The sequence below is a fragment of the Solea solea genome, chromosome 2 (assembly GCF_958295425.1).
Source record: "Solea solea chromosome 2, fSolSol10.1, whole genome shotgun sequence".
Lineage (NCBI taxonomy): Eukaryota > Metazoa > Chordata > Actinopteri > Pleuronectiformes > Soleidae > Solea > Solea solea.
This window is the reverse complement of record NC_081135.1, coordinates 22345274-22362172: the sequence shown is the minus strand read 5'-3', so window position 1 is coordinate 22362172 and position 16899 is coordinate 22345274. Positions and strand designations below refer to the sequence as shown.

The 16899-nt window shown below is 41.8% G+C and overlaps 2 protein-coding genes across 2 annotated transcripts; both read left to right on the top strand.

Moving 5' to 3' along the window:
• The first annotated feature begins 1430 nt into the window (after positions 1-1430).
• On the top strand, positions 1431-14634 carry gpr156 (G protein-coupled receptor 156). The gene is made up of 10 exons (XM_058623223.1): positions 1431-1659; positions 4681-4833; positions 8366-8493; positions 8572-8707; positions 8790-8900; positions 9584-9709; positions 9851-9946; positions 10427-10663; positions 11919-12077; positions 12632-14634. The coding sequence occupies exons 2-10, from the start codon at positions 4717-4719 to the stop codon at positions 13931-13933; spliced, it is 2412 nt and encodes an 803-aa protein (XP_058479206.1). The 5' UTR covers positions 1431-1659; positions 4681-4716; the 3' UTR covers positions 13934-14634.
• On the top strand, positions 5096-8235 carry LOC131455533 (E3 ubiquitin-protein ligase TRIM11-like). The gene is made up of 2 exons (XM_058623224.1): positions 5096-5887; positions 6193-8235. The coding sequence occupies exon 2, from the start codon at positions 6195-6197 to the stop codon at positions 7851-7853; it is 1659 nt and encodes a 552-aa protein (XP_058479207.1). The 5' UTR covers positions 5096-5887; positions 6193-6194; the 3' UTR covers positions 7854-8235.
• Positions 14635-16899: the final 2265 nt, after the last annotated feature.

Here is a 16899-nt window from a genome sequence, read left to right as displayed (position 1 = left end):
CCTCATTACTGAGGGCACAAATTTTTTCTACCCTTTAGTGTCCTTTAACATTCTTACCTCATTTATTTACTTACTTATTTTAACTACTGATTGACTTATCTATTTCATTAAACTGTCTCTATTACTATTTATGTTTTTAATTTATCTTTTACCTTCTTTTACCTCCTGTTTATATCACCCATTAGTATTTCAGTCTCCACTGTTTTCCCTCGCGGCTGTTTTGTGAGCATTTCCTCACTTCCTCTCTTCTTTTCCCTCACTTATTCATGTGTGTTGCTTTCTTTGATTATGCTTTTATCCTGTGAAGCACTTGCCTTGCATGAAAAGTCAATTGATTGTTAAAACTCCAAAAAATGCTTAGTCTGTCCGTTAAAGACATGGTGGTCCAACATGGCGGCCTGTGTAGAGAAGACCCAACCCTGATGTAAATAGAAAGTGCGATTTTTAGGGGTTGAGATGGTCATCGATAACTATCTGCATATTATCATCTTCTCTTTTAGAAATCCCTGTGAGTGTGTGAGTGTGTTTCCCCACACACAGCTGTGGAGACACTCCCTCGGCAGGAATGACGTGTTTGGAGGCTCACACTGTAAATCTCTGTGACGTCTTAATAACACCTTCATGTTTCTTATTCCAGGCAGAACAAATGCAGAGGTTTTTCTCTCTGCTGACTGACTGACTGACTGACTGGCTCTGCTGCTGTCAGAGAAACCAGTCTCTCTTGTCATTCCCAGGCTCACACACACACACACACACACACACACACACACACGCAGCTATGACTGCTTTTGAACTCAACAAAGCAAAACAGAGTTGATGTGTGTTTCTCTTTCCATTTAAACAAGTGCTGTTATTCCCTGTGTTTGTTTGCACAGAGTGAGACGCCCTGTCCCCTACACACGCCACCCAGTCCCCTGTGGCCCTGCAAAAGAGATGCACCCACACACCTGCACAGACAGACAGACAGACAGACAGACAGACAGGCAGATATTTATTCATATATTAAGATGAAAATTGTATTCATTTATTAATTGTGTTTTGTGTCAGGTTTTGTGTTGTTGGCACAGAGGCAGGGAGATGAAAACAGAAGAAACAGATGTACATATTTTTGTTTAGCAATTTTACTTTTTATGTAAAATTGAGATGGTTGTAGTTTTATGTTTGCTGCATGGGAGAAAGAAGGAACCTAACAAACAAAGAAATAGGTTGTGTTTCTTTGTGAGTCGATTGTGATTGTCCTTGTTGTGATTGCTTTATGTTTGTTGTTGGGGTTATTAATTGTAAATGGAGCTCTCTCTCTCTCTCCCTCTCTCTCTCTCCTCTCTCTCCTCTCTCTCCATTTACACAATACACACACACACACACACACCTCCCTCTCTCTCTCACTCCATGCTCACGTGAAGTCTCTCTCTCTCTGTCACTGGCGATCATTCCCCTCGGGTGGTGTACGTGTGTAGTGTAGTGTGTGTATGTGTGTGTGTGTGTGTGGATTGACACTTTGACAGATCAGTGTCAGCTCGTGTAGTTATGGGAGTTGATCTGCAGCGATGTTAGACAACACAGAGCTTTTGACTTTCATCAAAACGTCTGCGCTTTTTACGCGATGGAGTTTGGAGCGGAGAGAGGCGACGGGAGCCACCGCGCGCTTTGGACACCGAGGTTTGCGCTTTTAATTTCTGTCTCTTATATGAACTCTTTCCTTAATAATCTTGTTTTTTTTTTCTCTCAGCACTTTATTCTCATGCAGTTATTCCCATTATTACTCTGATAGAGTATTTAACCTCTTTGCAAATGGATGCAGCTCTGAGTGAGCACATGTTTTTACGCACCTTTCCACCCAAAAATGAACTGTTCCGTTACCGGTGGCAAACATTCAAACTGTCAGATGATATACGTAAGTCCTGGCTTTATTTAAATATGATGTTACAGTAGTAGGCTCCAAGCCACTAACATATCATTCTCCAGTTAATTCAGTCATCTCTAGAATGTTCTTTGTGACTACGAAAGGCTATTACTACAACAACAACAACAACTACTACTACTAGTAACAACAACGATAATAGTAATAATTAGTATACCGCAAACTTTAAAAACATAAAACAATCTGATCTGTTTCCCCATTCTCAAAATGACAAAGTTCTTAAACGGGGACAATCTTTACTGACTTGCTCCTGTCATAAAGGAGCAAAGAAACCAAAGCATATTAATACTGAAGAAGCTGAAGTCATTTCACTTAACTTAATAACTCAATCAGTTATTATTATCAAAAGAATTGATGATTGTCTATAAATGTGGACTGTTGTTTGGCTCATGTGGTTCAGCGTTAGTGCTGCTCCCTCAGCTCTGTTCTTGATAAGAGTGTGACACAGTGACCACTTTAAAGAATCAGGCTGTATCTAAAGTGGATGTGCGTGCGTTGGGCCTGTGGTGGGCTTTCAGGGTCAGTAAATTGCATTCTAACGCAGCTTAAAGAATAAACTTATAAACGGATTACCGACAGAGGAGGAATGTTCATGAAGCCAATATTGGCCCCTGAATCAGGCTTTACATCTGGCAGAGCCCGCTCCTCTAATCTTAAAAGAGAAGCAGAGAGATTGACAGGACAATGCATGGGTTTAACTCTTTTTTTTTTGTTGTTGTTTAAAGTTTGAAGGTACAGACCCAAACCTCAGGTCTGCATGTTGGAGCTCAGAGGCTTGTTAGGAAAAGTTGAAATATAAAAAAAAAAGTGAAAGCTAAACTCCACACCATGTAGACCCACCCAATATTTTAGTAAGACATTCAAGGCCACAGATAGCTCAGGTATTACGTGCGGTTGCTTTGGAACGTTAAATACACTCCTCATGTTGATTCTAAAACTGTCAAAACAGGTCTATAAAGCCAAAGTCGGCCTCTGTGCGAGTGGCTGCACTGTGACCCCCCTCCCAAGCTAGATGTTGGCCGACCTTTGTTGACCTCTGTGGGGTTTCTCCTGAGCTGAAATCTATGGATGAAGGTTTTTTGAAAAACTGGCGGAAATGCCTCTCTCTGTCGGCCTTTTCCTGCGGGAAGCAGCAGAACTGTGATCTAAAATTGGACAGTGACGAAAGGACAGGGACAGGAACTGCAGACATTTCCCACACATGCTTCGCTGAGGTCTTCATTGTTCTCTTAACACCATTAATTATTGCAAGTAAATCACCTTGGGCTTCACTTAACAGACCTATTCAAGGCACTTCAAAGATATAAACCCGTAGTATACTTATATCTTTGATTTTTGAGCCACAGCCACACTTTTCAATCATTATGACTGCTAATTAAAAATGACTTTGTTGAAATAAATCCTATGTAAGTCTGCTGTAAAACTGATATTTGCCCCAAAACCTTGTTTGAGTGAGGCAACTTACATTGATATTTATTATAGTTTAAAACCACAATATTTTATATCGTTAAAATAAATATTGTTTCCTTAATGTGTTAATTTTTGCAGTTAAGCAAATTTTCATAGATTTTACCATTTACGACATACGACAGTTTGGGCCATTTTGGGGTAAGGTTTTGTACATAATCTGTAAATGTAATGAATTAATAAATAAGACATAAAACTTTTTTTTTAACAAAATATTTATCACTCTCCTAAAATTGCAATAGCAACTCCTGTGCTTAATAATAATAATAATAATAATAATAATAATAATAATAATAATAAAAAATATATTATTATTATAATATTTATCATCACTTTTCCTAACATTTTGGATACATGTTTTTGTTGATTATTAAAGTGATATGTTAAAATTAGTGTAAGAACTATTCTTAAATTCTGGTTGTTTAAGAACCCATCACCTAATTTGCAACACAGCGCTTAAGGTTATCTTAGTCATGGTACAGACAGTGACACAGCGTGATTCCTAATCACATGCTTTTCACATAGACACTTACCTGTCTGCAAACGCTGTATCAATACAAGTGGACTCACAACATCAGGAGCCTGAGTCACGGCAGCGTTCGCACTGATCTGACTCTCAGTCTAGAGTCGATACAGCCCAGAGCATCAGGTGATCCCGTGCCGCGCCGCACAATAAAACCTCTAACATGTCAGTGCAGCACAGGTAACCTCATAAATACCTATGGCAAGAAGTGACAAACAGTTGTTTGGTGATCTTTTCCAAACTTTATGGAGATAAATAATAATAGCTGCAGATTGTGAGGCCCACGGTGAAACTGTGAGTGTGCAGCATGTCGTCCCAGTCTCTCTCTGTCTTGTGCACAGATGTGTCACAGCAGAGTGTGAGTGTGTGTTGTTCTGGTGCACCCTCCGCGATGACGTAGTTGCTGTGGAAACTGAGGATAAGCAGAAACACAGAGACTTCCTGTCACACAGCCCATGTGCTGGCAACTTCATTTGTTTTGTGGCGGGGAAACATTAACACATAATCATTCTCACCTTAATTTAATTCTATTTATAGTGTCAACTTGTGCCTGTGGTACATTTCCCTGTTGGTTTAATATAAATGTCTTGCAAAATGACTTCTTAAGAGTTTTCTGTGAGAGCACCACACTGTGGTGGCTACAAGTCTTGCAACACTAACGTGCAATATAGAGCTGGAAGTAGAAGCAGGACTTCATTTGTGCATCTCTAGTGCCTCATTTTATGAATCTCATCACAACCTTTGTGTGTGTGTTGTTTTTGTTCCTCAGGATGTGTGTGTAAACGTGGACAGACTGGGGTCAATCATGGAGCCTGAGCTGAACTGCAGCTCCCACTGTGATTCCCCTCTTTGCTTCATCCACTCAGGAGTCAACAGGCAGGAGGGCCTCGAAGTGCTGCAGAGGCTATGCACTGTCAGCATGGTAACCTGTCTGTCTGTCTGTCTATTTATCTCTCTCTCTCTCTCTCTCTCTCTCTCTCTCTCTATATATATATATATATATATATATATATATATATATATATAAATAATGTAAAATATAATACAAATCTAACATTTCTGGATCTGCTTCAGTTTAAAACAGCTCAAATAATATTTAAAGCAAGAAATAATTTACTTAATAAAATAAAGATCTATCTATCTATCTATCTATCTATCTATCTATCTTTCTTACAAAGTTGCAGCTGTAAAGCATCTGCTTCAAGGCTCAATGTGTTGTGCATTATGCTCTTCTGCATACCTTCGCCTGAAACGAGTTGAGCTCATGCCTCGCCTGGCTTTCTATTACCTCAAACCAGTCTTGGCATTCTCCTTTGACATCGACTCGGCCTTTTCTCCCAGAGAACTGCTGCTCACTACATATTTTCTGGTTTTCGGGATGGAGATGAACGCGTGAGAAAATCCTAGTACATCACCAGGTTCTCAAATACTCAGACCAGCCCGTCTTCTGGTCTTCACTTCTTTCACCATACCACTTTCGGCAAATCGTCTTGACCATGTCTACATTGCTGGAATCGAATTGATATTTATTTATAGTTGCATAAACAAACCGTTGAATCATTGTTCCTAATAAAGGGGCCAGTGTGTGTAGATATTTTAGTTGACTATCTACAGTAGTCTGTAATTATTTGAAACCCTGCTGTTACAATATGTGTTACAATAGTATTGAGTACACCTGACGCTTTTAAAGTACTTTTCAAGTGTTTTGTGTTTACTGTTCAATTGATGCTGATGAACTCGTGGCATGCAAACAAAAACACAGAGGACATGCATGTGGTTGGTTCAGTCACAGAGATCTGGGAATGTTATTGGGGAGGACCAGTGAAGCTATGTTTAGCATCATCTCAGTGGTAAGTAGAGATCACCAACATGGCATGTCGTGGCACAAGAAAAAATAGAACCTGAAGTAGCAGTGACACCATGTCAAGCCACTCAGACGCTCTTCTCCTCTCCGTGCTACACTCCATGAAAACAAGGTGAGTTATCTCTTTCAATGTTTTATCATGTTAACTTATGAATGTGTCTGTCCTAAAGTGTAGTGATCATGTTTACCTAAGGGGACACTAACAGAGATGTGCTGTGTTTGATTTTAATATGATAATGGCTTATGAGACAAGATAACTTTCTAATGCACTATTTTATTTTATTTTAGTATAATGTCCAAACAGTCCTTCTTTGTAGTTGTATGTTTTGTGTGGCTGACAACAAATATTTAACTCCATACATGAAAAGGAACAGAGACAACATATTCCCTAAAATCCCACCTGCTTTTCTTTTTCAGTTATGGCTGCTGCTGCTGCTGGCACTGTGCTGTCAAAGGAGCACTTTCTTTGCCCAATCTGTCTGGATTTGTTCAACCAGCCCGTCTCCACTCCTTGTGGACACAACTTCTGCAGGGAGTGCATACAAGGATACTGGCAGAGTGCTAAGTTGTCGCAGTGCCCCGTGTGCAAGCAGAAATTCTCCAAGAGGCCTGAGCTCAAGGTTAACACCTTAATCTCTGAGGTGGCCTCTCTGTTCAAGGAGTCACTGGAGAAAAGAGATAAAGGTGAAGAGGAGCAGCGTTCAGGCCAGGAAGGAAACGTTTCATGTGATGTGTGTGCTGCGGAAAGAGTCGAGGCTTTTAAATCCTGTCTCGACTGTTTGGCCTCTTTCTGTGAGACTCATCTGGAGCCCCATCATATGCTGGGCACTTTCAAAAAGCACCGCTTGATTAATCCCACAATGAACATGCACGACAGAGTGTGTACGAAGCACGAGAAACTCCTGAAGCTGTTTTGCGACACCGACCAGACATATGTGTGCCAGCTCTGCGTCGAGAGAGACCACGAGGCTCATCGCGCCGTTCCTATCGAGGAGGAGAGCCGTGGCAAGAGAGCTCAAATTGGAAAGATATGCAAAGAGGTGGAAAAAACGATCCACCGTCGATGGCAGAAAATCTGCAAGATTGATGAAAGTGTGAAGCTCAGCAGGGGAAACTCGGAAAGAGAGACTGAGGAGAGTTTGCAGGTTTTCACCAAACTGCTGCACCTTATCCAGAGAGGCCAAGCTGAGGTGGCGGAGCTGATCAGTGCAAAGCAGAGACAAGCTGAGAGCAGGGCCGGTGGAATCATCACGGAGCTACAGCAGGAGATTGATGAGCTGAGGCACACAAGCGCAGAGCTGGAGCAGCTGTCGCGGACTGAAGACGACTTTTACCTTCTCCACCGCTTTCCAGCTTTCTCCACACTGCCAGCTACCAAAGACCGCTCTTGCACTGATGTAGAAAGTGCTGTGTACGTGGGCATGGTGAGGAGAGCAGTCAGGAGAGTAGCGACGCAGCTAGAGGAGACTGTACAAAGGGAGGTGAAGAGGCTGTGTGGGATTGAATTCCGGAGGGCTCAACAGTGTGCTGTGGATGTAACGCTGGACCCTGATACAGCTCATCCTAAACTGGTGCTCTCTGAAAACAAGAAGCAAGTCTTTCATGGCGACATGGCACTCGGCCTTCCTGACAACCCTGAGAGATTTTACCCAGGTGTAAGTGTCTTGGGAAAGGAGGGTTTCTCCTCTGGCAGATTCTACTATGAGGTTCAAGTAAAAGGGAAGACGGAGTGGGATGTTGGAGTTGGGCTTGAGTCTGTCAACAGAAAAGGGGGCAGCATGCTGAACCCTGAAAGAGGCTACTGGACTCTGGGGATGAGAAGTGACAAGACCTACTGGGCGCTCAGCAACACTCCTGTCTGTTTGCCACTGGTGGAGAAGCCGCAGAGAGTTGGGGTGTTTGTGGATCTGGAGTGGGGCCAGGTTTCCTTTTACAACGCGGACTCTGGTTCCCATATTTACTCATTCACTGGATACTCGTTCAAGGAAAGACTCTTCCCCTACTTTAACCCGCGGCGTAACCATGGTGGCATGAACTCTGCACCTCTGATCATCCCACCTGTCAAAGTCTCTGCTTGAATGCTTTCATTTCCATGTTAAAGATTTAGTGTCATATAATGGTGAGACGGGCAACTTCACTCACCTTGTCCTTTTCTCAGCTACATCAAGGAACTATGGTGGCCTTCACCTGTCAGAAAGGATGCGAACAATCTCTTTCTCTGGTGTTTCCTCCTTCTTCATCATCAGTTTATACATTGGGGAGACACAAGATGGCAGCATCCATATTGCATGACCCTTGCTTAAAGCACACAGATGTTGTTGTTTTTTGAAGTGATTGCATATATTTGCACACTTAGAAATAGTGTATTTATCCAATTTCTGTCTTAATATTACACATTGGAAGCTGTGAGATGTCTGTGGCTGTGTTTGATTGAATTAAATTGTGTTTACTCTAATGAAATGGTGACTCTGGATGTTTTGTTTGCACTAAAATGAAAAGTCACACACACACGACATTTAAATGATGTCAGTTTACTAAAATATTTTAGATGTGACTCTAAAGGATTCCCATGTGCATGTCTTGCGCACAGATGGCAGTGGAGCTCCCAAGGCGTTCACTCTCCCCAGTGCTAAGAGCTGTGGTGTGGACGCTGCTCTGTGGTGGCATCCTGCTGGCCTTCTGCTTCCTCCTCTTCACCCTGCGCTTCAAAAACAACAGGTAGTGTGAAAAGTGTATGAACATTGTATTGTATGAACCACAAAGACCCGTTAAGTGAAACTGAAATTGTTTCCTCAGGATAGTGAAGATGTCCAGTCCAAATCTGAATGTCCTGACTCTCTTAGGAAGTTTCCTCACTTACAGCAGTGGCTTCTTGTTCGCTGTTGACGAACGACTGCACTCGCAAGGTGGAACATCGACGGCCGTGCTACAAGTAAGCGCTCACGCTCTCCTCATCATGTCATGTCATTGAATAAATCACTGTCAATATAGTAATGCAGTGCTTTCTTCTGCAGGCTCGCATGTGGACTCTGTGTGTCGGCAGTACCCTGGTGTTTGGCCCAATTTTGGGGAAGACGTGGAGACTGTACAGAGTGTTCACTCAGCGACTGCCTGACAAGAGAGTGGTAGGCACGCTCTTCTTCAGACCTGTTAGTCATGGCTCTTTAAGCGGATGCAGGACCTTGGAAGTGGTTTATGGTTTATTTTGTCATACAGGCACACCAGGAGGCATCATACATACGACATTAAATTGTCACTGTTATTTTACATTCTATAGAAGTTAGAAGAAAGAAAGGTTGGGGGGTTATATATGATTATAGTCCTATATTTCTTTTTACCAGTTTTACCACATCCCAATTTATCCTCCACATGAGGGTCATGGGTGCTGTGCCAATCTCAGCTGACATAGGGCGATAGGCGAGGTACACTCTGGACAGTTTGCCAGTCCATCGCAGGACCACATCCATATAGACAAACAACCACCCACTCTCACGGTCAATTTAGAGTGTTCAATATACCTAATATCCATATTGAATGTTTTTTGGACCGTGAGAGGAATCCGGAGAACCCGGAGAAAACCCATGCACCAAACTCCATGTAGAAAGGCCCATGTTCTGACCGGGTCGCGAACCTAGGTCTGCTAACCACTACACCAACCGTGTGATACTCAATATAAATGAATTTGATCTCATGCCTTGATTCACTGAATGAATTTCATAGGAGGCTAACAGAATCATCTCACAGTGAGTGGCTTCATATGGATGGGAATGAGTTGGTTTTGAATGAGATCTGTGACTCTCTGCCTCAGATAATCCGAGACATACAGCTGATGGGCATGGTGGCTTTGCTGATCCTGGTCGACCTGCTGGTTCTCACCATCTGGAACCTCACAGACCCGATCAGGTGTTCCAGATCTGTCGGGGCTGTTGTCAAGGTAGTAGTTATTTTATGAAGCAGTACAGATTGTGGGCATAAGCTGCACAGCAAGTGGTAAAGCTATTGTTGATTCTGTTTTGTTGATGTGCTAAACATAAGAAGGTTTAAACTCTCTAATAGTGTGTTTCTTCTATCATAGGTAGCAGACAGAGGCATCTTCTACTCTTTGTCACAGATGGACTCTTGTTCTTCTGGATACTCTTATCTGTGGGCGATCATTATTGCTGTTCAGAAGGTTAGTCGTCTCTATCTATTTACATAACCATAGTTTTTCTCAATTCAAGCAACAATGTATGTAGTTAACGCCTTATACTGTATATAGCAGAAGGGGACCTGAGAGATCTGGTTTGTTTGTTTGGGCTACCATAGAAACATGGCAAGATGATGGCCTCCTCTGTAAAACAAGTACATAATATAAAAGGTTTATTCTAAGGCTGCATTTTTTTTAAAATTTAAAGTGATTATACACCTATGCAAACATACTTATTTGTATTATATTACATTTCTGCCACATTTCTGCCAGCTCTCATAATGTTTCACACTTGACACACTTGACTGAAATGGAGAGCCTATACATGTTTGACCTACTGCAGATGTTTGAGGTTGTACAACCAAATAAACTGTTTTCTAAGAAGAAAAATCACGTACTTCATATGTAAAAGAGTCATTATGTGTTGTTTGTTTTTTTAAAAATTGTTCCTGGATCTGTTTTCAGGGAAGTCTTCTCCTCTATGGCACTTATCTGGCAGGGCTGACCAGCAACGTCAGCCACCCTCCGGTCAACCAGTCCCCCACCATCATAACAGCCGTTACTCTGGTCACCCTCTCCTCAGCTGTGGTCGTCCCGGTGTCCATCTTCTTGCCGGCCTGGCCCAACCTGGTCTACAGCACTGTGGCTGGAGCCATCTTCATCTGCACATCGGCGACTAACTGTATGCTGTTTGTGCCTCAGGTTAGAAACACACACACACACACACACACACACAGGGTTAGGGGTTTGATGTGTTTTTGAATCATTGTCTGTATTTATTTTTCATGTTTCTGGGGATGACATTTTTGTAGCACATCTCCTTTTACTATTTAGGCAGAATTGTATGGCAAACAGGAAACCAATACAGACACGGATAGACTTTAGGTAGACAGACATATGACAATATTTGACAATAAAAAAAAAACGTGTGTCCGACTTGTCTATCAGGGGAGTGTGACTCACACAGAAAGGGACTATGAGTCAAAGCTACGTAGGCTATTGCAAACAGGTTTATGACTCTCTGGGTGTCTGGCAGTGAGTTTGTGTGACAATACAGGAATGCATCTCCAGTGGAGAGGAAGGAAATATCTGAACAATGAGTAATGCACTCAAATACACCTGGGCAGATGATTTGGTAACATGTGTTTGTAGCGCGTGCATTCCCACAAGATGGTGAGTTACAATAGAAGCAGTAAGAAGAGGTTTTAAAATAATAATTTAAAATAAAAAATAGGTTTTTATTGCTGAAGTTCAGCTCTGAAATATTGCCAACCTTAAACCTTACCTCGCACCAGTCACTAGCAAGGCACGGGCTGCTGCACTCCACTGTGGTTCATGAGGCTTGCACATTGAATGAGTTCACTTAATCCAAGTTAACACCTTTCCGTCTGCATTCTGGTGTTAGATTTTAATTTATTTATTCTAATTAGATATTTGCAACAATGAGCAGTTGAAGAGTTCTAGCTAATAAAGTGGCTGATGAACGCTTGTACCAAACATCCATCCACATGTTTCTTTATCCTCCACATGAAGGTCACAGGGGGGCGCTGGTGCCGCTTGTGCCAACACATTTTTAAATTTCATAACCATACTTTAAAATACCTGGTACTTCTATATACTTAAACGCTGCAGGGAAACCTCAAGTAGATGAGATCAATAAATCTTTCCATCACATTCAAACCCAACAACATAAAACACCATACATTAAAAAACAGCTTTAGGCTTACACGTGGTCCCTGCCCACTTATGATCCCTGCACACCAGACTGGAACGAGGTGTGCACTCACCTCACTCCACCTCCCTGAACAGAAATCAATTCGAAATGTTCCTCAGCCCTATAATTATAGAACTGTATCTATAGAACTAATTGGTGCACCGCCCTCTTTTTGTGCTTCCTGTCACATAAAGCTGCCAGCTAATGTAACTATCTGTACCATTCTTTCTCTCCACCATGCAGCTGACCCAGTGGCGGCAATTTGAAGAAGATCAGAATAACCCGGGTCAGATGGCTAAGTATTTCAGCAGCCCCAGCAAGAGCCAGCCATCTGTGTACAGCCAGGATGAGATCTACTACCTGCTGGGGGAGAACAACTCCATGAAAAAGCTCCTTAATGAGGTACTGCATTAGTCTTCCACAGTACTGTGTGCCATTTCATTTTTGTGAGCATGTCTTTTTAAATTCAGTTTTTATTTTGCCATGTTCTCTCTGAATTACATTTCACGTCTCTTTAACCCTTGAACACCTAAGCCTCAAAATGTCCATTAACCATAAAAGGGCCAGAGAATGTCCTGTGAGTGAGTGCTTTTGCCCATTTTTCCAGAATAACTTTCAATACCTGGCAGTTATTTAGAATTGACTGCATGTTTCAATTCAACAACAATTGAAAGTGAAAAAACACTGTAGTTGTACATGAACACCAGTATAAAACATATTTAAAATAACATTTCTTTGAGTCGTTGTCTCATTACCATAACGGTAGCTTTCAGAAACCGTTGGAATTTTCACAATTACGGTAATGCATGTGCGCTTGCACAAACGTGTCGCCTGCAATTATTCCGAGTGGCATCAACAGTTCATGTCACTTTAAACCCTCCATAATCAGGACAATGTGTTAAGACATACACTATACACTATATATTGATTTGTGCCTTTGTCAATGCGCTTTCCAGAAAAACGCTGTGATCGACAGTCTCCAGGAGCAGGTGAACAACGCCAAGGATAAACTCCTGCGGCTCATGTCAGCCAGCCAGCCCCGCGAGGACCAGGACATGGACTCGTCCACCACCAACCTCAACTCCTCCTCGACTCAAACCACAGAGCTCCAGTCTGACGGCCCTTCTTCTTCTTCTCTACCTCAAAGAGACCATGAATTACAACTCTCCCGTCCTCACTGCGCCGCTGCTGCCGTTGTGTCACCTCCTGAGCGTCCCACTGCTTCGTCCCCTCTCCCTGCTGATGTGCGTGTGGGTGTAAATCAAAAGAGTGTGTCAATCCCTGGCACCACACACTCGAGCAAAGCTGGATCCAGAATTGTGGACGATCTCAAACAGCCTGTGTCAGTCCCGTCCTCTGGATTACTCAGGACAACAGAGGAGACGGTTAACTTTGTCAATTCCCTACAGTTCCGTAGAGGGTTAAACCCCTTTCAGGTGGAAACGTTTGGCAATCACAGTGGCCTAACACCTCAGCTGAGACCGACCGGCTTTGTTAGCAGTGAGCAGCTGCAGGAAATCCTCCAGGAGCTTAGTTTGGACACAGTCATAGAAAGTGCGCTTCGCTCTCCTGCTCATACACAGATAAAATTCACAGAACCCTCCCCTCTCTCCTTGCGGACGCCACGCTCCCCTCATCCACCCGTTCTCTTTCGTCACCCCAGCATTTCCCCATATGCAATGAGGAAACGCCGGCCACCGTTCAGTTCGTCCAGAAGAGTTTTGACCTCTCCGTGCTTCTACACGGGATGTGACAAAATCAAAGAAACCTGTGAAAACCAAAATCCAGGCAAGAACCTCGATGGGGTCACTGGTGATGGTACCCTTCTCCAGAATCACCGCAGTGACCTAGAGCTAGATGAGGAGGAGGAGGAGGAGGTGGAGGAGGAGGAATCAGAAAGGCATGGAGTAGTAAGAAAACGTCAGAGGTGTGTTTCAAAATCTCACAGATGTTCAGCAGTGCGCTGTGCAGAACACGATCACGCAGCTCCGTGTGATGTGGAGGCAGCTGGTGATAAGGAGCAGCACCGCAGACACATGAGAGACTCCTGTGGGTACTGGGACTCTGATTCTAGCAGCTCTACAGACTATTGTTACTACCACCGTCCCTACTGTGACTCCTGTCTGCAGCGGGGCTCGCTGTTCTCCTCCGACAGCTCCTCGGACTCCTCCGACGGCGAGTACGAAGGCTACACCAGCCTCTACCGCTCCTCACACCCTGTGGTGTTTAAAGAAGACATCAAACCCACCTTTGTGTGAACATAGGTTTTACTGCACTTTAATTCAATGTCCTAAAAACTCAACGCTATCTTTGTGGAGTGACACATTTAGATGGGAATATGGTGCGTTTGCATCGCTTTCAATAGGAATGTTTGGTGCATTCTGTATGAAGAGAGGGCTTGTGTACTTAATTTGTTGTAAACCTCGCCGTTAACTTTTTTAATATTAGTTATGTCCTTATTTTGTGTATTTCTGCTGTCAGATGAAGGTTTTGAAAGAAACAGTATACTAGCTATAATACTGACCATATTTATTTTAATATTTATTAGTACATTTACAGAATAACTCTCTGTCTTACTTTAAAAAAAAAAGTTTTACATGGTCAAACATTACTGAGAATGTTTTGTGGAATTGGCTTCAGTTGTCAAATGCCTACAATGTCTATACAACATGTCACATGCTTCTCGTCTACAGCTGATTTACATGAGACACCACACACTGCTACTTCTCTTAATTATTTTTAAATGATTATTGTTACTATCCATATACATTCAGAAGTCCCAGTTTTGTGAATATGTCATGTGTGAGTGTGTGACAAAACGCTTTTTTTCCTCTACACCATGAGCTCTACACCATTTCATGCTCATTCTGCATCTTAAATACTAAAAGGTTTATAAAATGCTGACACTTGATACAGGTCTGGATGAACCTGCAGGTCATAAGGGCAGAAACCTTTACTTAGAACTGTACCAAGTTTGCTGTGTTCATTATAAGCACAATAAGAGAAAATAAGAGAAACTTTCACTGCTGGTTTTTGTTTGAAAATGTTTAAACTGCAGTCTGAACAAGCAGAAACTTAGACCTTGAAATGATGATGCAGTTACCCACATTCACTTCCGGAACTGTTCTTAATGGGCACAACTGGACGACAGTGAATGACAAGCTCCGTTAAAATGTTCCAGTTTGACCTCTTGAGTCCAGAAATCCTTGCTCTGACTTTTCACCAGTGTTGTGTCTTGTTAGCAGTGCTTTATAAAACTGCAGAGGAGAAAATTGGATTCCTGTTTACACATGCATGTCCAGTCACTCATATGTTTTCCGGTGTGTTCGTATGGATGCAGATGACTTCTGACTCTATCTCTGTATTGTTTTTGCACAGTTTTCATGGTCTTGTATCTTTGTCTGGCACAGTTAAATAAAACAAACAAATAAACTAAATATTCATATACATGTTCTATAATATCTGCTGCACAATCTTGTCCATCTCTCTCCCTCTCCCTCCCTTTCCACTATCCACTATCTCATATCTGTGTGTTTTTCCTCCTCTAATGGGAAAACGTGAGTTTGCCCGAGGAGATGCTGCTTCAAGGGAAAGCAGCATCTTCCATTACTTCAGCTTCGCTGCCTGTATTTGAGACACTGCTGCTCCACATTCTGCATATGAACCATTGAAGGACAGCCTGGGGGGGATATCCTTTGCTATAAAGCATCACAGAGTATAAAATAAACCACACAAAAGACTGACTATACCAGCATCATTCCAGCAACACAAAGACTTTCCTGCCAAGCCAAGATAAGTGACTGAGGAAGTGGCACGTTGAGGAACGGTGGAATAAAAATAGTTCAGTCACTCAACATATGTTACTGTCTCCACACAATAATCCATGGTTTCCCACATTATTTATGACAAATGTATCATGACTAGACAAAAATTGACTATGCATTTTTATGTAAGTTGGCAAGAGAAAAAACAACAACCCTGTAGTAAATGACATTAATCTGAGGCAGAAGCTAACTACTTTGGACAATTTGGACAAAAGATTATCATCATAGGATAAATCTGCTAATTATGTCAACAATTGTAATAAATGTCAGCTAAAAACTGATTAGAAAAGAGTTAACTGTGGTTTATAATTGCTTTATGGGTAGAAAATGATCAAATCTGGTTTGACAGAATCATTGAGCTATAGATAATTCATGAATTTCACAAATCGGAGGTTAAATGCTCAAAGCAGTTATGTCATACCTCACAATGTGTTTGTGTAAAGCTTCAATAAAAATCATTATATATATGTGTGTATATATGTATACATGTATATGAAACTATTGTTGTATTGTTATTTAATGCTTTTTTATTTATTGGTATTGAATTATTGACCAGTCCTACAAACCGATGATATTAAAAAGTAATGGCCTGTTATGTACAGCACAGAGGTGAGACTGAGAGTTGAGCAAAGGGAGTTATAATGGTGATATGCAAACGAACAAAATGGAAATAAAAATGATAACGAAGCAATACATTTACAACTTAAAGGGATAGTCCATGTTTTTGAAGGGTGAGTTTATGAGTTAGTGACACACTGTCAGCACTGACTTTACCACTGTCACTGTGAACCAACCTGAAAACTATCTGCCATTGAGGACACAATGGAAAACACATTGTAGCTGCTGAACAAAACACACTCACGTGTGTCCTAAGAATGTGTTTGCCACATCATCTTGCCATTTATCAGCCCTTTGTGGCTGGAAAACAAAGTTTATAATGCGTACCAAAAACAAAAAATCAGCATTTGTGGCTTGCTTGGGTACAGGGGCTGCTCAGGGTCACAGGCTGTACTGTTGCCACGTTTGGCAAGTTTGTCACTTAAATCCTAACACATGGTTTTAAACAGTCTTGTATAAACTACCTAAAAGGGATACTTGAGTAAGTACAAGTATTTTACCAGAAAATGACTTTGGTAGAAGATGAAATCATTTTTTATAATATTACTTAAGTAAAAGTCTCAACAGTAATTTTCTAATATATGTACTTACATTTTAGAAGTAAAAGTATTAAAAGTGAGGAATTAGGATTGAGCCATTGTGGCTCAGTGCTCAGTTGTCTTTCAACTGGGTGGTTGTGGGTTTAATTTCTGGCTCTGCTAGTCTGTATGTGTCCTTGAGCAAGACACTTAACCCCATGTTGAAAAGAGTGAATGGGTGAATGAAAAATCTGTGGTGTAAAG